The sequence below is a fragment of the Rhinolophus sinicus genome, linkage group LG01 (assembly GCF_036562045.2).
Source record: "Rhinolophus sinicus isolate RSC01 linkage group LG01, ASM3656204v1, whole genome shotgun sequence".
Classification (NCBI taxonomy): domain Eukaryota; kingdom Metazoa; phylum Chordata; class Mammalia; order Chiroptera; family Rhinolophidae; genus Rhinolophus; species Rhinolophus sinicus.
In genome coordinates this window covers 190,453,250-190,480,380 of record NC_133751.1, presented here as the reverse complement: position 1 = coordinate 190,480,380, position 27,131 = coordinate 190,453,250, and the positions used below count along the sequence as shown (strand labels likewise).

The 27,131-nt window shown below is 37.0% G+C and overlaps 1 protein-coding gene across 15 annotated transcripts in view; it reads left to right on the top strand.

The window, feature by feature from the left end:
- Window positions 1-27,131, top strand: part of FN1 (fibronectin 1) — a 67,107-nt gene that overhangs the window by 22,281 nt on the left and 17,695 nt on the right. For 8 of the 15 annotated variants that reach the window (XM_019727041.2, XM_074312863.1, XM_074312862.1 and 5 more), the window contains exons 14-32: window positions 2,039-2,219; window positions 2,414-2,590; window positions 3,448-3,576; window positions 3,682-3,771; window positions 4,574-4,768; window positions 5,604-5,876; window positions 7,220-7,486; window positions 11,423-11,517; window positions 12,953-13,121; window positions 13,611-13,697; window positions 15,762-15,953; window positions 17,269-17,541; window positions 18,985-19,167; window positions 21,247-21,336; window positions 22,655-22,924; window positions 23,758-23,874; window positions 24,544-24,708; window positions 25,226-25,381; window positions 26,036-26,149. In XM_019727041.2, coding sequence (XP_019582600.2) covers window positions 2,039-2,219; window positions 2,414-2,590; window positions 3,448-3,576; window positions 3,682-3,771; window positions 4,574-4,768; window positions 5,604-5,876; window positions 7,220-7,486; window positions 11,423-11,517; window positions 12,953-13,121; window positions 13,611-13,697; window positions 15,762-15,953; window positions 17,269-17,541; window positions 18,985-19,167; window positions 21,247-21,336; window positions 22,655-22,924; window positions 23,758-23,874; window positions 24,544-24,708; window positions 25,226-25,381; window positions 26,036-26,149 — 3,223 coding nt within the window. The remainder of the gene's footprint in view (window positions 1-2,038; window positions 2,220-2,413; window positions 2,591-3,447; window positions 3,577-3,681; window positions 3,772-4,573; window positions 4,769-5,603; window positions 5,877-7,219; window positions 7,487-11,422; window positions 11,518-12,952; window positions 13,122-13,610; window positions 13,698-15,761; window positions 15,954-17,268; window positions 17,542-18,984; window positions 19,168-21,246; window positions 21,337-22,654; window positions 22,925-23,757; window positions 23,875-24,543; window positions 24,709-25,225; window positions 25,382-26,035; window positions 26,150-27,131) is intronic. The other 7 variants (XM_019727039.2, XM_019727037.2, XM_074312881.1 and 4 more) reach the window with 1 other exon arrangement.

Below are 27,131 nucleotides of genomic sequence, written 5' to 3'. Positions count from 1 at the left end.
TCCATATTTTGGGGAAAAAAACAGCTATATTAATACTCTCTTTTGGCTCACTTGTTAAGTGATCGTTTCTTAAAAATCTTACTTTTGATCCTCCGAAGTTATTTAGATAGAAGGGAAAGAGATGATGACAGAGAATTATAGATGAGGAATGACAGTTTGTTTATTTAAAGAATAAACCTTGTAATTTTCTAATAAGAAAGGTCTAGAAATTGAAGAAATCATACTAAAGAGGATATTTTTCTACTAGGCTTTAGTTTCTATTATCATCTCAAATCTACCCTGCTATAGCTCCAAAATTCATGATTCATAATTTGAGAAACACTATTTTAAACACAGGAGAAAAATGTCCATTTTAAATTGCAGCTATTGAATTCTGGAAATTAAAAACAATGTAAAACAAAACAAAACATTTGAGCAACTCGTGCAGTTGTATTTAAACTCTTCAGAAAAAATTCAAGCTGTTGAAATCACTTTCACCCTCATGTTAATGTCTATAGTATATTGAATCGCCATTTGCCGAACTTTGTTATCTAGTGATGTTAGTCAATGAAATCAATATATTTTTTTTTCCCCATCTAACACCTTTTTACCTCTCATTTTTTTATCTCATCACCAATTCTATTTACTTTAAACTTAGCTCTGAAGTGTTATGGAAGACTACTGTAATAAAAGACATTTATAGATAAGTATAAAATGTACATTAAATTGGAAAGTCTTCAAAGAGTGGCAATAATGAATTTCTTTGAGATTTTTAACAATTAAAAAATTTCAGGTTTGTTGAGACATCTGACCTGAATCTCTTCTCCCGTCCCTAGAGACATTGTGTTATTTATAACTTACGCCTACAATTTATAACATTTACAAGTATTCAATTCTCATCAACTCACAAAAAGGTTTTTTTCAGGATTTTCCTTAATGTATGTGACCTGAGTGTTTATTTTCTACTATTTACTTCTGCTAGCTAATCATAAAAGTTCACATCAAATAAAAGACTTATCACGAAATCTGAGCTAATTGTAATGACAAATTTCAATTTTTTTCATAGTGTATTTGAGTTAAAATTTAAATTTAAAGAGCCCTAGGATCACTTTCATTTATTCCAAAAATTGAAATGGACAACTAAATATTTGAATATTGAGGGACTGGTTGATAGGATAATTTAAAAAAATCATTGAGCATTAAAAATGTATTTTGACTTACATTAGTTTAGAATAATTACAACTTAAAAGAATCTTACCTTGTCTGAAGTAAGGATATTTCTTTTCCACACATTTTATAACTATGAGTTTTGTGATCCATGACATGTTAATGAAGTTGGACAGGATGTGAAAATGTAAACTGGAAGCCAAGAAGCAAAGATTAAGTAAACTGAAATCTCATTCTTCTGCAGTCTTGCCCAAAGTTGGCTAACCAATTTGATGGGGGGTAGTTTATATCCAAGAATGAGTCATAAATCCAGACGAGTTGAACCTTGTATGTGATGGTCCCAGGAACTGACTCATGAAGCAGTAGGATGCCTTTGACAGTTTCTGCACGGCAAGAACCTTGAATTGTATCCCACCAAGCGAGAAATAAATATATGGCTTTCCTTACTTCAAAGAGGAATATATCTCTGTTCATTGTAGAAATGAAAATATCGGGAGAGGCAAAACTTGGGTTTATCATATTATGTTGATGACATTAAATAGTCTGGCAAAAAAGGAAGGTGCCTAGCACCTGCAAAACTCTGTTTCTCCATCGATAAAATGAGGACAATAATATCATTAACTTGGAGGAGAGGGGAGATAAAGATTAAATGGAAGAATGCAAGTAAAAGAGCACGGAACTTGGTACATAATAAGCTATCAGTAACTGTTAGCTATAAAACTAATTATTACAATTAACATGCTCTGCTACGTGTCCATTTTCTGATTCCAGTTTTCCTCCATAATGAAACTGCAAAAGTCCCTAATTCTTCTTTGACGATTACACATCATCTCTGAATGTTCTTCCTTGTGAATACTTGTATGACTTTTTTTTTTCTTTTTTTAATTTTTAGAAAAATTCTCCAGGCCACTGGAAGGAAGCCACCATTCCAGGCCACTTAAACTCATACACCATTAAAGGCCTGAGGCCAAATGTGGTATATGAGGGGCAGCTCATCAGTGTCCAGCAATACGGTCAAAGAGAGGTGACCCGCTTTGACTTCACCACCACCAGCTCGAACACAGCGGTGACCAGTACGTACCCCAGCCATTTGCATGTCTGTGCCTGAGTTTCTCCGAGTTGGGCTCCCCTTAGGAAGCACTTCTCTTCACGATCCATATTTTTCCATGGATGACTCCCACATTTTTCTTTTGAATTATATTCTATAGACGATGGCAAATGTTCTTGATGACTCAAGGCTCTCTTTCTGCTTTCTGTGACTCCCTAGGCAACACTGTGACTGGAGAGACAACACCCCTTTCTCCTGTTGTGGCCACTTCCGAATCCGTGACTGAAATCACAGCCAGCAGCTTTGTGGTCTCATGGGTCTCGGCTTCAGACACTGTGTCAGGATTCCGTGTGGAATATGAGCTGAGTGAAGAGGGAGATGAACCACAGTACCTCGGTACGCTAAATGGGTTGTCGTGACAGGTTTTAGTGGTTGTTGTTGAACCTGCATAGGAGATGGCATCCAGGCAGGTGGTCTGTGAGCTTTGGAACTAGTTGTCAGCTCAGACTGAACAAACTACCCGCCAGTATGAGGAAGGAAAGTGACTGATATTTTCTACAGCTGAGCTGAGTTTTTCCCCAGCCATGCTCACATTTTCCTGGTCCCTGCTATAAGCTGCATATGTGTTTGCCCAGGCACAGGTCCATAAAACAAAAGTGTTTTCTTTATGGAAATAATTGCCAGTATATGGATTGGAGTGGAAAACATTAGCTTTGGGGGTACACAGTACCTCATTCATGCTTTTCAAAGTCTGATGTTTAGAAGCCTTTTTAAAAAACTATTGTAGAATAATCTACAGACTGAGAAGTACACAGATCGTAAATACAGAGCTCCATGGATTTTTATAAAGTGAATACACCCACATGACCAGCCCCCAGATCACGAAAAAGAACATCCCTCCCACCCTACTCCCCATCATCTCCTGCCCAGAAACAGGACCCTGACTTCCAATTACTATGTTTACAATGGACTACGTAAGGACAATGCTTAAAAGAGGATTAGGTTTACAAGTCTGGGGGTGGATTACAAAAGTTATGCATCTTTAGAGAACAAATTTGGACAATGAAATAAACAGAAAGAAAAACTATCCCATTGTGCATTGATAATTATTGAGTATCCATTAGTACGTTTCCTCCTACTCTTCCCCTGTGCCTCATGAATATGTAGTTTTTAAAATAATCCTCATAGGCTGTGGAGTCATTTGTGGGGTTGGTGCGCCCTGATTAGTCACCTTTTCCTTTTTTATTTCAAAGATCTCCCAAGCACAGCCACTTCTGTGAACATCCCTGACCTGCTTCCTGGCCGAAAATACATTGTCAATGTCTATCAGATATCTGAAGAAGGAGAGCAGAGTTTGATCCTGTCTACTTCACAGACAACAGGTACATGTGTACCACATGGTGTGAAAAGAATCTTTTTCTGTAACACGGACCTATAGCAGTATTTCCTGACTGGTTTCCTCTTTTTTTCCTTTTTCTCTTTGTTAGCACCTGATGCCCCTCCGGATCCTACCGTGGACCAAGTTGATGACACCTCAATTGTTGTTCGCTGGAGCAGACCGCAAGCACCCATCACAGGTCAGCTTAGCTTCCTCTTCTTGGCTGCCATGTTAATTTTGATGGCATAATAGGTGAGGAAATAAATTCTGATCTAAGGGCTGGCATATTACTGAAATCTCCTATATAAAGGCTAGATTGGGTAGAGGTGTGTGTGTGTGTGTGTGTGTGTGTGTGTGTGTGTGTAATATTAATTAAATATGTGATTATTTTCAAGTCTTATGGATCATTTTCCCTTGAATCCATTTTATCAACCCCTGCACACACACACACACACCCTCTACAGCCAGCTCATTGATTTGTTAAACCAGTCTTTCTGTGATTGAAGAGGGATAATTGTTCGGAAAACCTCACTCTAAGACTTATTCTTAAAGAGATAGCTGAGTTGCTTTCTTACTTAGCTCAGTAGGTGACTCAACTGTCTCCGATGTTCCCAAAAGACGCCCAGAGTGCTACCAACAACTCTGTGCTTAGGCTGGGTCATGAACTGCTTCCGTCGTCCAGAGCACAAAGAGAAGAGCTCTGTTTAACATGAAGGTTGATTTTCACCTCGTGGCTTCTCTGATAGACATTTATTAAAGATTTTGGGTCTTTAAGGATGATATTTATTTTTTAAAAGTTGTGTGTGTTTGTTCTTATTTTATCTTTGTGTTGAATACTTCTTAAAAGAAGTGGCAACATTGAAAGGGTCAAAAAGAATCATGAGTTCTTAACTAATCAAGCAAGATACTAAAGGCTATTGGAAAAGGAGGATTTATTTATGACTTTCTACACCTCTGTTCCGTCAAACAGTGCGTCTTACTTTTTTCTCATGAATCTGTAGGATACAGAATCGTGTATTCGCCATCAGTAGAAGGTAGTAGCACAGAACTCAACCTTCCTGAAACTGCCAACTCCGTCACCCTCAGTGACTTGCAACCTGGTGTTCAATATAACATCACTATCTATGCTGTGGAAGAAAATCAAGAGAGTACTCCTGTTTTCATTCAACAAGAAACCACTGGTGTCCCACGTCCAGGTAACTTCAAGACAGTTCCTGTGGTATCTTATCTCTTAGGGCTTTACAAGGTAACAAAACTATCCTTGAATTGTAGCCCTTCCCTTAGCCTGCTGGGGAGGACCAGAAGTGCAAGAGGCGAGAATAATTGTCTCTGTGGGAGAGTTGTTTGTTTTTTTTATCTTTTTCAACAGTTCCTATATGCTAGTAATCTTACAGATTAGTTTAACCCTAAATTTATGAAATTCGACTGAAATATCCTCCCTGTAAAGTAACTAATCAAAGCTGGTCATTAGCCTTCCTGACTAAAAACTAACACCATAAAGTCTTCATATTTTCCCCTAGAAACTTAAGGGTAAGTTCTTTTGTTGCTCTTAAGTATAATAAAATGATTCAGTAAAATGAAAACCACCACATTTTTTTCTGTGGTCACAATGAGGTTTCTCTTTCTTTCTTTCTTCCTTTTTTTCTTTCTCTTTCTTTCTTTCTCTCTCTCTCTCTCTCTCTCTCTCTCTCTCTCTCTCTCTCTCTTTCTTCTTTCTTTATTTCTTTTTTTCCTTCCTTCCTTATTTCCTTCCTTCCTTCCCTCATTTTAAAACCCTTCAATAGGATACTTCATAGGGTGGAATCTCATCTGCTTACCCACATATATTAAATAAAATCTTCAAATGTCCTATGTAAGCAGTATGATTGAACCATGGAAAAACATAAGCAAACAAGCATATTCTCTGGTTAAGAGAGGAAACTTAGCATTGCTCTGGAATGAGAGGCTCTATGAATTGTCTTATACACATCAGAAACTGGCTTTTTCAGAATTACCTTCAGCTGGTAATTCTGGTTGGCTCTTGTCTATTAGATAACGTCCCCCCGCCCCGGGACCTGCAGTTTGTGGAAGTGACGGATGTGAAGATCACCATCATGTGGACACCTCCTGAGAGTGCAGTGACCGGGTACCGCGTGGATGTGATCCCTGTCAACCTGCCTGGAGAGCATGGGCAGAGGCTGCCCATCAACAGGAACACCTTTGCTGAAGTCATGGGGCTGTCCCCTGGGGTCACCTATCACTTCAAAGTCTTTGCCGTGAACCATGGGAGGGAGAGCAAGCCTCTGACAGCAACACAGACCACGAGTATGTCCTACTCCTGACTGTACCTTCACCCCAAATTCTCCACCCTCACTGCCAACCTCTGATGAATGTGTAGCACACCACTTACTCCTGGGTCTACAGTCAGAAAGTGGAACATACTGGGCCTATAAGGGACAGTATAGTGGACATAAAGCCCATTAAATTTGAAAATAAAACTCAGACGTGGATGCTAAATGGCAACCCATTTCCCAAATACACGTACCAGTGGAATGGCACCAAGAGAGGAGAACTTAAGGGAACCTAATTTTCTTGGCTAATGGAGACATGGATTGCAAATTTGAGTGCATTTTTGTATAAATAAATGTAATGAGATCAGACTTCAAATGTAAGCTCTTAACACTTTTGCAGTATAATTGTGTACAAATAGTAATTGCTAAAACATTTAGTGCTTATTAGGCACCAAGTCCTCTGCTCAGTTCGTTATAAGTATTATCCTCATATTTAATCCTCATGTTGACCTAATGAGGAAAGTCTTATTGTTGTCCTATTGGGTGCATGAAGAAACAGGCTTGTAAAAACTGCTGCAACTTGTAAGGTCACAAGTCTAGAAAGTGATGGAGCCGAATCCACGTTGACCTGTGTCTTTTTTATTCCAAAGCCCATGCTTCCAATTATTATATTTACTTAACTACTATCTTGTAAATATTTCCTCTCAAAAGTATTTTAAATTACTGCAGGGAAAACTGTTAGTTATCATACTCAAGAAGAAAACTCACAATGTATGTGATTCTTTCTAATAGTGTAAGCTCACCTGTGTCCTTTCATGATTCTGAAATTCTGAGTATATGTTATAATTATTGTTGAATCGGAATCATGTGAAAATCACTTTTATTTCTCCAGCACAGGACTATCCATTCAGTAGCTACAGAAAATATTGCTTTTGTTCCCTGTAGTTTTCTTCTTGCCCTCATTTTAGGGGGCTTATTTCTCTTTTCTTAACTTGTATGGCTCAGCACAGTAAATTGGGACATTTACACGCTTTTTTCTAATTATTATTTTTTTGTTTTTTTATTTTTATGCCATCTCTATAATGTTTGTATCATTCCAGAGGGTAATGAGAAAATCATGCTGGAAAATTAGACTTTCCACAGAATCATAGCCAAGCGAAAAAGGTCAGCAGTTTCTCATGACTGGCATAGAGTTCTGCAAAGTTCTGTGTAACACGCAAATCTCTTATGGCTCAATATTTCCAAGGTTTTGACTTATAAGCAGTTTCAACCGTAAGAAGACAAAACTTTAGAAAATGTAGTGAAACGTTAGAATTTCAGTATGATAATTACTGAGGTTCAGATATTTCTTGACATGCTTTATCTTTTTTTTCCTAGAATTGGATGCTCCCACTAACCTCCAGTTTGTGAATGAAACGGATTCAACTGTCCTAGTGATCTGGACTCCACCTCGGGCCCGGATAGCTGGGTACCGACTGACCGTGGGTCCAACCCGGGGAGGCCAGCCCAAGCAGTACAACGTGGGGCCCTCAGCCTCCCAGTACCCACTCAGGAATCTGCAGCCTGGGTCCGAGTACACTGTCACCCTTGTGGCTGTGAAAGGCAACCAGCAGAGCCCCAGAGCCACTGGAGTTTTCACTACTCGTAAGCCAAAATTTCAATGTCTTTTCTTAGTGAGGTTATAGGTTTTTATCTAAATTTGTATTTTCTGTGCTTCATCCATTTTTTTAAGATAACTTAAAAATCTTAGTACAAGATTTAAATAAAAATAATTTTAAAAATTATTTTTTTAATAAAAAGTAAATTAAAAAAAAATTTTTTTTTTAAGATTTAAAGAAATGCTACTCAAAGTGTGGTCTGGGGACCAGCTGCTCCTCTGTGAACTGTGTGTTACTGGACAATAAGGAGCTTGTGCTAGAAAGTAAATCATGAAGCACACTATTTAATCTAGTTGATAATTTTCTGAAGCAAGATTTTCTTGATGAAGGAAGCAGTGCATTAAATTATATATGTTGCCACGGTCCTTATTTGCTCTGGAACCAACATTTTGATCACACGGTTTAAAGCGCCCATTATTTGAAAATTGAACTCTACTGTATTAAATAAATTTACCAAATACTAGTTAAGGCAAGAAAAAATCACCACATCTAAATTCTAATACTTTGGGTATCAAATGATAGTAGTAAGTGTAGAATAAAAACATCTACCAATTGCATTGACACCAACAGAACAAGAAGCTAAGTAAATGATTTCTTTACAAGTGTTGCCTGCAGCTGATTAAAGTACTTTTGTAGAACAGAATATTTTTTTTTTAAATTAATCTTTCTTAAATTACTCTTGAAATTCCACAGAGGGAAAAAAATACTGACAATAATTTTTGGTCATCTCTGTCCTTTTGCTCAGCATTTTGCAGGAAGTAGCCTTAAATCTCTTACATGTGTACAACACTATAAAAGCCGGTATTCATAAACTGATTACTACTAAATACATTCTCATTTATGTTACAGAGAATTATAAGACCCCTTTATTTCTAGCTGAGCATTATTTGTTATTTTTAACTTGACATTTTGAATTACAGAAGTACCTAAGATAACATTTTACATATGTATGTGTGTGTATGCAACTACGAACTAGTTTGTAGTTTTCTAAATGCTTTCAACAAATCTTACCCTTTGACTAATTTTAAAATATAGATATTAAACAGCATTAAAAAAGTAAATATAAGCTTAGTTCTATGGAACTAAGGAACAGCTATGGAATTATTTTCCAAAGAAATTGTCTATGTACTTTTCCCTATAGGAATTCATAATTTATGAAAAATTTTGGTGTATGAAGTTTGGCAAGTGAAGGCTTATTCCTAAATAATTACTGTTCATCAGCAAGTAAAATTGGCATTTTATTTGTAAATTTGTCTTAACATTTTGCTATTTTATATTGCACGTTACTGAGATAATATGAAATCTATTAACATGAAATCAATGTCTTTGTATTTCTTATAAATATCTATTTCTTGTAATATCTATTTTATAGGTATCCTTCATGGCATTAGAATAAAGATTTCAGTAGATGTAGTCTTTTACTGACTACATATATTTCTACATTTATAAAAACATATAAATAAGTATATAAATGTAGAATTACATAGTTATATTTTTTACTCCTAAACATAGGTATATTTTATGTAGTTTTTTGTTGTTGTTGGACAGAGTGCCTGTAAAAGAAAAATAATTTTTAGTAATACTAACAATAATTAAGTGGGATGGGTCAATATAATCTATTCCAAGTACTTTTGCAGACTTTGATGGGACATATTATTTTATGCTCTGAAAAATACATTTATATGAGAGATAATTATATTTGATTAAAGTGCTGATAATAAAAACTAATTTATTAGATAAAGATTAACATAGTGCCTTATACCTAGTATATTTTCAAAACCTGTTTGTTTAATAGGTGATTGACTAAGGAAGGAAGATAATGAAAACAGCTCAACCAAGCTTAGATTTAAATAAACCTATGTAAGCAGGGAATTCTACAACTTTATTTGAACTTCAGGTACTCTCCGAGGCTGTAAACATCAGCAGGGCTTGCATATTTTTGAAATTGCTTGAAGTTTCTGTAGTTTTTTACTGTCTTACTAAACTGAATTCTGGGAATAACTTTGCTGGGTTTTGCAACTACTGCTATTATAAATTCTTACGAGCAACTGTGAGGTGGGTGGGAACTGTTTCTGGGGGAAATTCAGCTTATTCCTTTTTAAATAGGGCAAATTTTATTTCTTTAACAGCCAGGCTGTTCTTCGCAAATGAGACCTGCCAGAATTCATAGCTCATACCGTGTTTCCCCGAAAATAAGACCTAGCTGGACCATCAGCTCTAATGCGTGTTTTGGAGCAAAAATTAATATAAGACCCGGTATCATATCATATCATATCATATCATATCATATCATATCATATCATATCATATCATACCAGGTCTTATAGTAAAACAAGACGGGTCTTACATTACTTTTTGCTCTGAAAGATGCATTAGAGCTGTTGGTCTGGGTAGGTCTTATTTTCGGGGGAAAAGAGCACTTACAGTCACATCCCTCATTTGACATCAGTTTGTGCGTTTGCAGTGTGGAGATTTTCCTGTAATGGTCTTCCCAGACAGAAAGCATCATCTTCAACTTGAGAATATTCTAGCTGGCTGGCTCAAGCAATAGAAAATACCTAATCTTAAAGCCCAAGACAATTGAGGAGAATATAATATGTGAAGAAGTTGTGCTTTTCCCTGATGTTCAGTGAAAGAAGCTGACTGCTTACTGAATTGTTTCTTTGGCTATCGACATAGTCCCACAGGACTGGCCATGGTATTTTGGCTAAGTTAGCAGCAGCCAAGTGGTATATGATTTCAGAGACAGTGGTAAGGCATCACAGGTCACCCATCCTGGTTGACCCCCAAATGCCATCAAAATAATAACATACTTAGGAAACAGCTCACTAAACCAGCAGTACTTCAGTTCAGCCATCAGGATTGTCATTACAAAATGGCTCACACACATATTTTTTTCCACACAGTATTTTGAAAACATTTTTTTTAAATGGCACTTTAAAATCCAGACTAAAAAAAAAAATGGAAAGAATACTGGTTCTGAATTTCCACATGACAAAGTAAAAACAATTGACAGGAGCTGAGTAGAGACTGGAGTCTTAAAACTTTAATCCCCATTTGTATAACTCTGGAGGGTAACTTTGTCTCACCAGCCATTCATAATTTAGTATAAATGCACTTAATAAGCTTTTTTCCCAGTGGGGACAGGATTTGGTTGATGTAAAGAGGAAGCAATTGTAAAGGCTCCAAACATGTGGCCAGGGCCATCAACACACTAGAAATCCTTGAATTTGACTTACTCTACTCAAATGGCTTCTGAGAACTGTCTTTCTGTACACATACTCTTTTCTTATTTTTTTAAAGTAATATTTTCACTAAGAGAAATAACAGTGCTCTCATAATGCTAAGACATGCGATTAAACTTATGCTATAATTCCTGATTCTAGCGGCAGAATATTAAATTTCTGCAGTATTGTTATTCTGAATGCATACTCATATATTTAAGGAAAGAATCTTTAGAATTTATAAGTGCATCCATAATGGCCGATTTTGTTTAACTTTCTGATGTCATCTCTTACTGCAACCCAAGATAATTGACCGTCATTATATGCAGCATAAAGCTATTTTTAGATTGCCGTCTATAATTCAACCATTGTTCTCAAATTAATGATTAAGAAGAAGAAGAAGAATCAGTTTCTGCTGACCAGTTTTACACACTGACACTAGGGAAATTTATTGTCATCAAACACACAAATCCCAGATGTGGTGAAAAGACACAAACCTGCATTTTAACCAAGTCTCAGATGATTTGGGTGGCACCTGAATGATTGAGAAGCCCTGACCTACTCCAAATTTTCACTCAGTGAAGGGACATATGTTACATTCTGGATCCACTAGCTGATTAAACAGAGGTCCTTGATGAGTACTATGCAATCATCTGTGATTCCAAGGTTTTGACACATGCATTGATTCCATTTCACAGGGCAGCCGACGGGCTCCATTCCACCTTACAACACTGAGGTGACTGAGACCACCATTGTGATTACATGGACGCCTGTTCCAAGGATTGGTTTTAAGGTAAATGGCGCATGTTCCTAATCTCAGAGTGATACAGCACTAAGGTGTCCTCCTTTTTCTGGCTGTGGTAGAAACAGTGTTCAGGAGGCAGGGGACCTGGGTTTTCTTACCTGCTTCTGTTCATACCTCTCTGACCACATTCTCCGGGCATAATAATACTTCTGCCTCACGGAATGGCTGGAAGGATGGACAGAAGCAGTAAACGTGCTTTGCAAAGGATTGAACATTTGTATGGAACTGTTGTAGTTGTTATCTTACATTCTCTAGTCTTTTCCCCAGGGAACTACATTTAAAATTATAAAGGACACTCCGTTTGATGGAGTTGTTCCAAATGGGTGTTAACAAGTTCACAAACGCCAATTTAGGGAGACCAATTAAACTCAGAGTCACTTAAAAATCACATTTTCATCCAGTTTGATCTGAACTTGTTCAAAGCCGTGGGTGAATCTCTTAACAGAAGTTAAGATTAAGGTCTTCACTGCAGACATATGGATCCCTGTTCTTTAAAGTGATGCTATTAGGGAAGTGATGAATATAAACGAATATGTTTAAAAGAATTCCTTTTTTTTTGCATTTAGAGTATATGTAAATATTTATTATGATTGGAAATCAAGACTCAACCCCCATGATTGTTTATTTAAAAAGAATGTATCAAAGGTCATTTCCTTTCTGAGGTATGCAGATGGCCATATGGATGATTATGGTACTTAAATTTAGAGAAGCCCTTTTTGAAGATTGCTAGAACACCTTTTAAATTTCCCTTAATCGTGTCATTCTGACTTCCAGAAGCCTTATTACATTCGAAGGATGTCTCTACAGTTGAACACTGATGACACAATATTACTTAGGTTTTTTAAATAAAATCTTAAAAAGATTTGAAATTATGGGCCTATTCATTTTAATTCTTCTTTTGTAACATGACCTGCTATTGAAGCTATGAACATAATTCTTCAAAAGGAGTGTTTTCGAAGTACAAAGTGTTACAGAGGCTAGTACCTCTAAATAGCAACTGAAAAATGAACTGAATGTTAATAACTCATTAAAGAGAGAGAGGGCTCTAGAGGATTTCCTCCAGCAAAAAGAAAATAGTAAAGAACTGCTGTGTAGCCCAAAGCCCCTGTGTACTTCTGGTTTGTACCAGGAGATGATTTTTTAAGCAAAACAGTATGTGATGATATTTCTCTGGAACCTTTCATTCTAGCCACCCTGATGCAGTTTTGGAAGATAGCTCCCCTACCCAGCCCCTTGCTACCAAGAATTTCCAGCTAAAGTATCTAATTGAGCTAACGTCAGTCCCCAACGCATTCCCTAATAAAAGCACATTGTGCAGTTCCTGAGGAGTTTGCATTCTATGAAACATAACCACAACCTTTCAGCATCAACCCATCTCTGGAAATATTTGTCCTTGGTGTTTATTTTGCTTTTCTTCTTCTAGTTGGGTGTACGACCAAGCCAGGGAGGGGAAGCACCACGAGAAGTGACTTCAGAGTCAGGAAGCATTGTTGTGTCTGGCCTGACTCCAGGCGTGGAATATGTTTACACCATCTCAGTCCTCAGAGATGGGCAAGAGAAAGACACACCAATCGTAAACAAAGTGGTGACACGTAAGAGGAGTTCTTTGCCTCCTTTCCTTTTCCTTTTTTAGTGTTTAAAACTGTTCCACTTTCAAAAAAATAGCTGGTATCAATGTTACTTTTTACTTGTGATAATAGCACAGGGGAAAAATCCACCCCTACTTATATTATTAACTATTTCTAAATTCTGAGTAGTAGCAAATTCAACTCATGTTGTATAGTCCATGGCATCAGAAGTGTTCATTCTGTGTCAAGAATATTTATGAACCAGCAAGATGGAAAGAATTTCAATAGTATTGCGAAATCATTAATCGTAAAAAAAAAAAAAAAAAATTATCTGACAGAGAATTGCAGTCCTCCATGGATGCATAGTACAACTACTAGATTTTTACCGATTCTTTTAAAAAGAGAGAAAAAGGGGAGGTGGAGGGAAGGGAGTAGAAAGGGAAGGAAATATTCCACAGGTCAAGTGCTTTGTATTAGCTTTAACTTTTAATTTACAATTGTCTTTCTACATAGCATTGACTCCACCAACAAACTTGCACCTGGAGGCAAACCCTGACACTGGAGTGCTTATAGTCTCCTGGGAAAGGAGCAGCACCCCAGGTAAGCTTGGGGTGTATCAGAGGGCAAGTATATGCAATACTACTCCAAGACGAAGGTTTCAGAAACTGTTCCTTTCAAAGAAATATAGGGTTAAAAGTATAAGTACCCATCCCTCCATAAAAAATACACGAGTATACATCTTAGAGCAATATGTAGGTGTTTTGCTACATGTTTACTTAAATCACAAGGAAGAGAGCAAAGCAAACACTTACTGAGCTGCAGGAAATCGTGAAGGCTGAGGAAAACATTCTGGAAGGTGGCTTTTGCTCAGTGGCATTCTAAATTGCCAAATAAATGGTTGAGATCATACTACGTAATTTTCCTGTTATGAGTTATTATAGATTCTAAGTGTATATTATTCAATGAAGTTTCACAAATATTTTGTCCAGAGTTGTACCACAAAAGTGTAAGGGTAATGAAAGGTAGAAATGACCTTCATTTTATAGAATGATAAAACTGAAACTCAGAAAAAAATTGACCTTCTCATGGTCGCAAATTTTAAATGTTATAAAACTGAGATTGTAAGTAACGGTTTTCAGACTTTCTCACAGCCAACATCATGTATTTGGAACTTAATTGTTTATTTGGTTTTTGCTTATGCTCAATACTGAGAAATTTGATTAAATGGCGTTCCATGACTATTTTTAAAGCTTTAGGTGTAGCTTTGGTCTAAGCTTTTTGTTCACACATATTGAAAATTATAAAATCCAAAAATATGTAAAGATAGCTATACAGTAGTCAAGTAGCATGATGTACCATGGCGATGACAGGAGAAATTTTACATATTTCTCAGCTTTGCCAAGCCCAAGTGAAAGTCTCTTTAAATGAGAAATGTTAACTAAAGTGTAATTGTGTTATTTAATATTGGATATATTGGAAAAATCACTATTGAGATATCAGGATACTCATAATTGAGAAAATTCTAAATTAAACAGAAACAGAAGTTCCAACTCATGTTGATTGCATCCATAACTGCTTTCCTTCATAATTTAAGGGCTGTATTTAGTTTATTATTTCACTAAGTCTAGTTTTACTGTAATTTTTTAAATGTCTTACCTTTGCTTGAGCACACAACTAAGACGATTATCTCTCATTTTCTGATCAATGTATGCAATCACACAGAATAAAACTAGCTCAAAATATCCTTTTTAAGCCCCCTCTGAAGTAGAGTGATTTTGGTGAAGTTTTCATTGTGGAAACATTAAGCCAAAGCTATACTATTTCCAGCCAAATTACTCTGAATTTGAAACTTTAAGTTGGCAAGTGTCATGCTTGTTGGAAGCTAGATCATTAATAGTTGGTTTTAATGGATGGCCTAGCCGGCCCATCGGATGGTCACTAGCAAATGTGATGACCTCAACATTTATCTCCCATCCAGTTGTATATATCACTTTAATTTTCACCCTGTTCCTAATGACCAAAATTTAGCATCATTTCCTTGCCGTTTGGTAAGTTTAACTTATATATACTTTCTCCTTTTCCTTTAAGTCTGTTCCTGCAGATCTGTAGTTATTCCTGTTTTAATTAGAATCTCTCTTCACCCTCAATCCTTTTACTGCCTATTTCTATGATTCCTGAAGTCTTCGGCAATTCATATTATTTAACTAGAATCCGTAAGAGCTACTTTCGTTTTTCAATTTTTCTCCTTGCCTTATTCCCTTCCTGTAAATCCCATAGGTTCAGACCTTGTAAATTAGGAGGACCCACTTTGGGAAATGCGCCTAGGGTTAAGAGCCACCCACAGTAAGCAGGAAAAATGGAATTCCTCAGCTGTCGTGCAGATGATCCATTAAGGAAAATCAGGGTAGACGGGTAAAAGGAACATGGAATTTCGAGACAGGAAAGCCTTTGGTAATCACGTCCCCTTTCCAAGATTTTCTTTAAACTGAGAATCTTAACACCTGCCTCAAAGGGTTGTTGTAAGCACTGAGTGACAGTAGAGTCCTCAATAAATGCCAGTCCTTTCCCCACTCCCCTTTGTGGGTCCATCATTGGAGTCTAGTTTCATGTGCTCTGGGTCACAAATCCTCCATGCAGTAACTTCCTCCTTTCTGTCTTCTCCAGACATTAGTGGTTATAGAATTACCATCACCCCAACAAATGGCCAGCCTGGACATTCTTTTGAAGAAGTGGTCCATGAAGATCAGAGTTCCTGCACTTTTGAAAACCTGAGTCCTGGCCTGGAGTACAATGTCAGTGTTTACACTGTCAAAGATGACAAGGAAAGTGTCCCTATCTCTGATACCATCACCCCAGGTAATGAAAAAATAAGCTGTTATCCTCAGAATGGCAGTTTCAGTAAGTGTGGGGATTAACATCTTAATCCCCAGATGGCTGAGTGTGTCAAATATAGTTGGGATTTGATTCTGACCTCCCAACCACATTCTCCAAAACCATGAAGTCAAAGCAACTATTTGGACAAATGCTTGCTGTTAACACTGCTTTACTGTCTGTGCTTCACGGGGATGCTGTCTGTTGCGATGAGTGTGTAATGGAGTGGCAACCATGGCATTAACTCTGTATTGTCCGCTCACGTGGAAATATTACTAAAACGATGTCACATGTCTGTACTCGGTACTGACAGGCTAAAAGTAATATGGTAAATGCATCCCATTGGTACATTTGTGCCTGGTTTCACAGTCCTTATCAATTTTCAACAGCTGTCGTCGATAAAACAGTATTCTGCCTCCATATGTGGACACTGAAATAGCACTTGATTGACACGTCCAATTCTTCACCTTGCTGTTTCAAATCCTTCTTTTTTAAAATTGAACACACACACAAAAAAATCACACCTTTAGGGTGTTCTTTCGTGTGGATTGAAAGACAGCACTGAAAAGACCTATCTAGGGATAGGTTTGTTATTTGTCCAAAATTGGATGTGACAGGATGAAAGTGGACAGATTGTGTTCCACTTTGCACTTTTTTGGTAGAATGCATTTAGTAATGTTAATCAAATAACTTTGATTATAAATTAAATAAAATATTAGGAATGGCCTTGGACTCAGGCCTGTCTTCTACCTGAATATGATTTTAGATGACATGTTTTACACCATATATTCATAATGCATTAGCATTATGGCCATAATATTGTCATGAGTTTTTGTATGGGGAAAAAAAGAAACTCATCAACCATTTTTTTTTTTTTTTTTTTTGAGTCTTTACGCAAGCTTTATTTTCCTACTAAAAATTGTTTTGGATTTTTTTTTTGTTTAAACAGCTAATACTCCCTACAGATATTGTGTCTAGGTACTAGGAATAGTTTAGACATCTTTATACAGCCTATAATTTTTAGGAACCTGAGAGGTTCAAACTGTACTGTTTAGAGGCCTTTTCAAAATGCAAGAAAATCCCTAAAAGAATATTAAACTGTTTGATTCTCCCAGGAAAGCAAACTATTCATGATGTTCAGAAAGTCTTTTCAGATAATTTGGAACAGATCGCATATTACCATCATTGCTTTAACATTCCATCAATTTTACTACTAGTGACCTGATGTACACTGCTTTATCTTTTCCTCTTTTTTGCCTCTATTTTTCTTTTGCTCCCTTTTTGCTTTGTAACTCAATAGAGGTGCCCCAACTCACTGATCTAAGCTTTGTTGACATAACCGATTCAAGCATCGGCCTGAGGTGGACCCCGCTAAACTCTTCCACCATTATTGGGTACCGCATCACAGTAGTTGCGGCAGGAGAAGGTATCCCTATTTTTGAAGATTTTGTGGACTCCTCAGTAGGATACTACACAGTTACAGGGCTGGAGCCGGGCATTGACTATGACATCAGCGTTATCACTCTCATTAATGGCGGAGAGAGTGCCCCTACTACGCTGACACAACAAACGGGTGAATTTTGAAAACTTCTGTGTTTGAGACATGGATGGTGTTGCATGCTGCCGCCAGTCACTCTGGTTAAATATGGATGTTTCAAGGGAAAAGCCAGCAATTTGCCAAAGATTCAGAGAGGGTAGATTGGGGGGTAAGGAATCCAATGCAGATGCTAAACTGATTGGATGAAGACATAGCCAATAGTCTTAAGTATACTTTCATTTGACCACAAATATATAAAAAGCTAAAGAAATGTGGATATCTGATCTGTTAAATACAAAATGGCAAAGGTTAGTTGAATTTGCAGACCTGTAGTTTGTTTAGATATCTAACATTAATACCGAATTGTATCATGAACACAAGTTAATAATAAGAAATGTACTTCTAAAATGTACCATTGTGCTCTTCCTTCTAATCTTTGATAAACTCTACCACGTTCCTTCTTTGTAGCTGGCTAAAAGCCCATTGAAATTTAGGGTAGAGTGGAAGGGGGTTGTTTCAAGGTAGGAGAAAAAGAAACTTTGGGGCATTCTAGGTGTCATTGCCATGGTGAGGTAAAGAAACTCCTCTTTAACCTCAGTCTGGGGACCAGCATGCAACATTATAAAGGTTCTCTGCCCTGCATGGTAAGAAACATGCTGAGAACCAATTTGCATGAACCCTCTTCACTTGCAAGTAGAATTCACTGAATGGAATTGTAGCTGTAGTCATCTCATGTCAGGGGGAAATTAAGGACCCTGCTGTCTTTTTGTCTGTGTGCATGTGTTGTTTTGGAAAGTACTGCTATGTTTCTCTTTGCTGTGTGGCAACTTAAGCCTCTTCAGCCTGGGATAAAATAATCTTCAGTGGTATTAATAATGTACTTAAAATCAATGTATTTAAAGGTATATTAAAATTATTGTTTAAGATCTATTGATGGCAGAAAGGTTAAAGGGGCCTAACAGTACTATGTGTAACATTTTATTTTTAGCAGTACAATTGACTCTTGGACAACATGGGGAACAGGGATGGCGACCCCTTTGCAAAAAAAAAATCCATGTATAACTTTTGACTCCCAAAATTTAACTACTAATAACCTACTGTTGACCGGAAGCCATACCAATAGCACAAATAGTTGATTACCACATATTTTGTTATGTTATGCAAATTATATACTGTATTCTTACAATAAAGTACGCCAGAGAAAAGAAAAGTCCAGAAAAGTCATAAAGAAGAGAAAATACATTTATAATATTTACTGAAAAAAGTCCATATGTAAGTGGACCCATGCAGTTCAAACCTGTGTTGTTCAAGGGTCAACTATAGTTCACTATAATTTAGATTAGATTTAGATTAGACTATTTGCATGATTATGACTTGTTTTCTTTATGCATGAAATATTGGTTTTGCCTTTCCAGCTATTTTTGTTGGCTTTCATTGTAAAATTACATTAACTTAGTCTTCCGTCTTATTTGAAACCAGCTGTCCCTCCTCCTACTGACCTGCGATTCACCAATGTTGGTCCAGACACGATTCGTGTCACCTGGGCCCCACCGCCATCCATTGAATTGACCAACCTGCTGGTGCGCTACTCACCTGTGAAAAATGAGGAAGATGTTGCAGAATTGTCCATTTCTCCTTCAGACAACGCAGTGGTCTTAACAAGTAAGCAGTCTAATGTATCTGGTCAATAAATACTAACCTAGAGCATAACAAGGATAGAAGTCTGAGTCCTCAGGTAGGAGCAACTAAGATCAAAACAGCTACAACAGAACCACAAACTGAACTCCAAATGTGACACGCAGCTCTGTAAATTTTGAAAGATGCCATGTTTATTATTACTATATCTTAGAAAGCCACAACTTTTTAAAACACCACCAGCAGTGAACAAGTTCTGCTTCCACATAAGCACATAAAAATAAATGTGTATCAAGAGAAAGTAAAGGGCTAAATCTGAATGTTTAGAAAGAGAGAAAATGAGGATTGAAAATAGTGTCAACGTATAGTTTTATTACCATTTTTTAAAAAGTATCAGCAGGGAATCTATTTAGCATTTGAAAACATAAAAACAATGACTGATTACTCAGGAGAGATTAAGCTGCTCTTTTGAAGAAAAAGCCAGTTTAATTTGTACTTCAAAAATAATCTGTTAGCAGAATTTCTCTGAAGGCCGACAACTTAGAAAACAACTGATATTAAAATAAACAATAATTTATGGAAATTGTCTCTTTCTAGTTCCTACTCTTTTGAAATAGATATCTTTTACTAAGGAAAATAAAAATGGGCTGCACATGGTGTCTCAAGTACATGTTGCTTCTCAGTATTTTCACTATAATTGTTAAAATATATATGCATACATAAGAACAGTCAAAGTTTCTACATACGGGAAAAATGGCTCCCATTTAAGTCCATTACCAAATGATGGTCTGAAAACCTCTTCTATCTTTCAGACATATTTGAAAGAGCAGAAGACAGCTAAAGCATGACCATAACTTTGGTTTCTCATTTTGTGGCTGAGGAAAGAGAGAGCAGCCTTAGATCAGCCTATCAGCTGGGCTGTTGTTTCTGTTCTAGACTGCTACAATCATCAGTAGTTACAGCATCACCCAATACTCAATTTCCAGGACCAGTGTCTGTCCCACCTTAGCCACAGACCTGTCTGTCACCTGTCCATCATGTTTTCTAAGATCTTATTCTAGAGCCTACTCTAGATCTCAAGGTAGCCATTCGCCCCACCCCACCTCCAGAGAAGCCATTATTATCCTATTTTACAGATGAAGCATCTGAGGTCCTAGTGATTAAATAAATTGCCCCTGGCCAAGCGGAAAGGAGGAAAGTGTAGTCCAAGCACCCAGCAGGAGCTTCTTTAGAAAGCCTGAGGGGAGATGTAGAGGAAGATGGGGTTTAGTGAGTAAGAGTTCAATGGTTAATAACCTTGCTCTGTATGTTTTTTGGTACCTCAAAATGAGAATAGAGGATATCCAAAAATGTATATTTAAAATTTTTTAAGAGTTCTGCTCTCACCTTAATATGGCAAAACTGATCACTTTCCCTTCGAAGTATGACTCTTCCAGTAAAGGTTAATGGTTAAGGCCATGGTCGTGGCTTGGGTCAACTCCTATATGGTCTCAGTCAAGTATATGAAAGAAGATGACTTCTTTAAGCCTCAGTTTTCTCCTTTGTAAAATGGGAATAATTGTAAACCAAACTTTTGGAAGTAACGGATATGTTAATTATCTTGAATGTGGCGATGGTTTCACCAGTGTATACATATGTCAAAATCTGCCCCACTGTACACTTTAAATATATGCAGTTTATTGTATGTCAATAAAGCTGTTTTTAAAAAAGCAGCAAACTACCTCATTGGGTTGTTCTGAGGAGTAAATGATAATCCACAGTGCAAGGTCATTATTATCACATGCCTTCAACAGATGTACTATTAAGTGGATGACAGAAATATTACTATGCTACAGCAACTCCATCTTATTGCAGATCAGGCTGAGTCACACCCATAGAAGTGAGTTACAGAGGTGGAACTGAGAGCAGGGCTTAAAAATGCCACAGGGCAACGTGACCCTTATCACCAAATCACAGCTCCTCTCCAGGTAGTGATGTTCACTTAGGAATAAGTAGGCAATAGAACTGGACTCTTGGATATTTTACAAGTTGAAGTAGTCCCAGGGGTACTTTGGTTTTTCATGTTTTCAAGAACAATTCTAAAATAAGTCCCACTTGCCTCTTCAGATCTCCTGCCTGGTACGGAATATTTAGTCAGCGTCTCCAGTGTGTATGAACAGCATGAGAGCACGCCTCTTAGAGGAAGACAGAAAACAGGTGAGTCATGTTGGCAATATGCTTATCAAGCAGCTTTCACCTACCAATTTTAAATAACAAAATGGAATGTTACTTCTAAAAATACACCTACGTATTTTGTGGTGGTGGTGCTTATAGTCTTATCATTACTTTTGATCACTGGTCTTTAATATTAAAAGACACCTTATTCAACTGTGACCCTGACTTTGTCACCAAGATTCTGCTCTCTGCTTCCAGAGAGGACTGAAATTACTCCAGAAATGTTGTCTGTCCTTTAAAAATATCTCCTAAGAATAATACCTCATAATATCTATTATTTAGAGCTGGCAAGCATTCCTTCTTCTTAGGCAGCTGTGTCTAATGGCATACCCAAACTGTCATTGTCATATAAGTATTTTCCCTCTTTTACTAAGCCAACAAGTTTATCTGTTTTTCTACTTGATGAAATATTAGTTTACTATAAAAATGAATTTGAATTGAGTCCCATAATGTGATGTCCTCACTTAAATGAGTGCTCCTTTTAATTTTTCCCTTTAAAAACGTGCAGTTTAGTATACCCACTTATTTATTTTAGTCCACTTGTTTACAAGAAGTAGTTGTGACATCTCACTTTGATTTTAGTATATTATTGAATAGAATAAGTAACTGACATGGAAATTCGTCTCAGAGAGATTAGTGATTTGAATTTGAGATAAATTCCGAATTCTTGCTAATTTTTCTATACTGTACTAAATTCTCAATTCATGAGGAAGTATTTGAATTGTAATTTGTCCAAAATAATGTCTCATTTTAGTTTTAGAAAGTTTTATGTTTGGCATCATTATCACCCTGTGATATTGGTTATCACTCTTTCAAATATCAATTTCTTCTTAAGTGTAGAAAGCTTTCTTTAAGAGCCAAACACTTAACTTGAGAGTGGGCAGATCTTGTCTTACTTTGAAAGATGCACTTATAGGATACAAACATAGAATGCTTGAACACTGAAGCATTTGAAAATATCAATTCCAGAATTTCTTAAATACCTATTCTTCAAATATGATGTGGAAACTTACTGCAATGATACATATAACTTAATAAAATGACACTTGGATTACTTAGCAAAAGAAAAGAATGTATGAGTTGGCCGTTTTGAACTGAGTCAGTTTACGATTTGAAAATTTGTATGTGGCTTAGAACCAGTACATTGTAACCTGATGTTTATGGCAATTCATTGTGTTAATGAGAAAGAACAGAAACATTGGATGTATGTTATTTTCCCTTATACTTTTTCTCACTTCCTAACCTGGTGGTGTCTTTTCTCTGTCTCTCTCTCTCTTCTTCCCCTGGGTGGGAAAAACAGGTCTGGATTCCCCAACTGGCATTGACTTTTCTGATATCACTGCCAACTCGTTCACGGTCCATTGGATTGCTCCTCGAGCCACCATCACTGGCTACAGGATTCGCCATCACCCTGAACATGCTGGTGGGAGACCTCGAGAAGACCGAGTGCCCCCGTCTCGGAATTCCATCACCCTCACCAACCTCAACCCGGGCACAGAATATGTGGTCAGCATTGTTGCACTTAATGGCAGAGAGGAAAGTCCTCCTTTGGTTGGTCAGCAATCAACAGGTAACTTGTTTTCTGGTCTTCAAAGAAACTCAGAGGACTTTCCTATGCCAGTGATAGCTTCCGTGAAATAGCTTTGCGTTGTCTGAGTCATCATCTCTTAAAAAATAGATCATGGTTATGAGACATGGAGAGGGACGTGAGAACATGTAGAGAAAGTCTCCTTCTTAGAATATATTAGAGAAGAGAAGATACTTTTTTTATTCCAAGAATTTCTCACCTGATTTAGGTATTTGTATGTTTCTAATAGCTACAATTGTATTCAAAATATAGAAAACACTCTTTCAGAGTTCCTTGAAAACATAGTTATTTTAACATGATAGTGTCATTGTTCTTAGGAGACAGATGCTGAAGTACTCAGGGGAGAAGTATCATCATGATATCTATACCCTAGTCTCAAACGGATTAGCAAAAAGACAGACATAGATGGCTAGCTAGCTAGCTGATAGATGATAGATAGATAGATAGATAGATAGATAGATAGATAGATAGATAGATGTCAAACATTACCAATTAGCAAATACCTAAAGGAAAGGGATATGTGTTCATTATATTATTTTTGTAACTTTTCTGTTGTTTTAAAATTTTTCAATATAAAAAGTTGAGGGGAAAAAATTCCCATCAATAAATTTGAAGTAATCATTTTATCACAATTTGAGTTGGTTCTTTAACCTCTTTCCTTGAGTTGTTTGTAATTTTTAATTCTGCTAATTTTGCATAGTATTTACATTATTACATGAAAGCATTGTAAAGGCAATTATCTGGAAAATGAACAGAGCGAACCTGGGCATCAGTTGAAAGTTAAGGATGTGAAAATGTTCCCTTGCTTTTTCTAGTTTCTGACGTTCCAAGGGACCTGGAAGTTATTGCCTCGACCCCCACCAGCGTGATAATCGGCTGGGATGCTCCTGCTGTCACAGTGAGATATTACAGGATCACCTATGGAGAAACAGGTGTGTTAGTAAAATGCTATTTCATACTCAGATCAGGTGGGTGATCTGACAGCCCCACAGTGAACACATAGTTAAAGAAAGTTTGGCAGGTCCATTCAATGGAGTCTTGTCTTTTCTAAGAATATGTGGAAAATATGTATGATATAATTGGTGGCAGAATCAAGATAAAAAGCTGACTGTGTAATCTTAGAGGGGGAACAGTAGAGCTGAGGAAAACAGGTTTATAAATTCACAAATATGTTATCAACGGTGAAATGATAAGTGATTTGTATGTTTCTTCTTTTTACTTTCCTGTATTTTCAAATTTTTATTTAACATGAATATATTCCATTAAAATTTTGAAAAAGGTACATAATGTATGCAATCCTGGGTAGAAGATTTACCTTCTTTCCCCTTCTCATGTTAATCTACAGCTCAGTGACTTTTTAAAGCTAGGATATTAAACTAGCATTAACTGCAATTTTCTCCCAATTTTTACATACTTACCAAGGTTTACTACATATATAAATAATTATACCTTTCTCTTCAAGCCCTATTAATAGCACCCTTATAAAGGGAATAAGCAAAGGTGTGACTTACACGCTGTTCTCAATATGTTAATTCATTTACTCTGTAATCCCCAAGTACCTCTCAGCCCCTCATACTTTGAACTAACTTCTTTTCAAACAGGAGGAAATAGCCCTGTTCAGGAGTTTACTGTGCCTGGTAGCAAGTCTACAGCTACCATCACTGGCCTTAAACCTGGAGCAGACTACACCATCACCATTTATGCTGTCACTGGCCGTGGAGACAGCCCGGCAAGCAGCAAGCCGATTTCCATTCAATACCGAACAGGTACTGACTCTTCTGGCAAGACACAGGCATATTTACTCAGATAGTTTTTACAATATTCTCCCAAAGCATTTTCCTCATTGTAAATTGATTTTCTTTTTTAATAAGATGAAGCAACACCTACAACTAACAGACTTTTGAGCCAGATATACAAAGAAGCACCCCCAAGGACAGGGATTTTTGTCTGTTTTGATAATCACTGTATTCTGTGTGCTTACCATAGAGACAGTCATAGAGTGCCTCTAATAAATATTTGTGAATGAATGAATGAGCTGATAAAATAAGAAGATAAGCACCTACTTGAAATGCTGTTTCTTTGACACCTTGAAAATAGGTAATGGTATCTAGATGCTTGCCCCAACGCCCAAAAGCCATCTCTGTTCCTGCAAAAGAAACACCTGGCAGTCAATAATTTTAGTAAGAGGTCATCCTATATATACCAGAACTGGAGGCAGGGCCTTGTCCAGTCTTGTTCCCATGGACTGCAGCTTCACTGGTTTCTCCTTGTTTTTCTTTGTAGAAATTGACAAACCATCCCAGATGCAAGTGACTGATGTTCAGGACAACAGCATTAGTGTCAGGTGGCTGCCTTCCAGTTCCCCTGTTACAGGTTACAGAGTGACCACTACTCCCAAAAATGGCCTGGGACCATCGAAAACTAAAACTGCCGGTCCAGGTAAGAATCACCAGCGTCTCACATGTATCAGGATAAAGAGAGGGGCCCACACGGTATGCTTTTATACAAGAAATAGCCACCTGACTCATTTATCATTATGTCAGATCTTCCCAATTTGTGAATTCAGGGCTCAAGATTGTTACCTGCTCCCTTCACAGTAGAATTTTAGGATAAGTGCATTTCTGTTTTTACATGCATAGTCTTGTTTGATGGTGTGCACATCTTAAATTATTAGATCTATCTTTGTAGTTTTATCGTGCACACCAAGAAGAGAGAGATGACCTAGCTGACTTTTTAAGATTGTTTTAGCTCTTGTTTTGGTATAAAGGACTTGTAAAATTAGGATCCTAAGGCAATACCTTGAAGTCAAGTTAATTTCCTTTTTTTTTTCAAGATCAGCATCATTCACTGTTGGGGGCATCATGTTAAATGTTGGAGCTTATCCTTTAGTACGACTTTAATATAGTAATTTGTATTAGCAATGAACATGTTTGTCCAAGAGGAAATCCATGTCTGACTCTTCCATATTTTCACAATAATTCTGCAAATGAAAATCCAGGCCACCACATATTTACTGCTGAACTCTGAAAGTCACTTGGATGACCTTCCAGTGGATGACATGGATGCTGCATTTGCTTTTCTCTCCCTTTGCAGAGCAAACAGAAATGACCATCGAAGGCTTGCAGCCCACAGTGGAGTATGTAGTTAGTGTCTATGCTCAGAACCAAAATGGAGAGAGTCAGCCTCTGGTTCAGACTGCAGTAACCAGTACGTAACCGGTGCTTGTTTTCCATTTTCAATGTCAGATTTTGTTCTCAGGCATCTGAATGCCCTCTGAGTGTCTTTTGCGATTATACATAGGGAAAGCCAACTTGTTGGGTTTTTTGAATATTGAGCTGAGTCCTTTACAAACATTTTTTTTCTTCTCAGTGCCAAGCAGTGAACATATAGGGAAAGACATTATAAAACTACCAATAGTTAGTTGCTGTGCTTTAAATTTCTTTTGCTCAAATGGCCTCAGCAAAATCTTACTTGCCTATAGCACATCTATGAAATATTTTGCTAGGACCTTCTTTTCTATGACTGGATGGTAAAGTTGATTAAAGTATGCCTCATGAAGCCATTATATTTGGAGCATTGGAGGACTGTGGCTGGACCAGTGTTTAATGTAAATACTTAATAGAGGGGTGAAAAAGGATTTTAACGGATAAAGAAGGATTTTAACAATTTAAATCTAACATTGAAAATCAACTTTACCACTTCCGAGGTATAGAAAATCCAGGTCTGTGAGACTAACATCACATCGCAAAAACAAATTTTGGTTAAATATCTTAAAATTAACATAAATGAATGTTAATCGTTGTCCAAGAGGAAATCCATATCTGACTCCTCCATATTTTCATGATAATTCTGAAAATGAAAATCCAGACCACCACACATTGACTGCCGAACTCTGAAAGTCACTCGATGATCTTATAGTGGATGACATAGATATTGCATTTGCTTTTCACTCCCTTTGCAGACAAACACAAATGACCACTGGGAGGATATTTTGCAGGGTGTCTACGCATCTTGCGTACACCTATGTTTTCATGAGTGACGCGGCATTAAATATTCTTAAAACCAAAAACACTTAAGCACATGTCAAGTGATTTTCCATGTAATTGTGGGTTCATTGGAATTTAATTCATCAAAGAAAATGGTATCTGCAAAACTGCTTTGCATGTTATGAAGATGCTTATTTCACAAC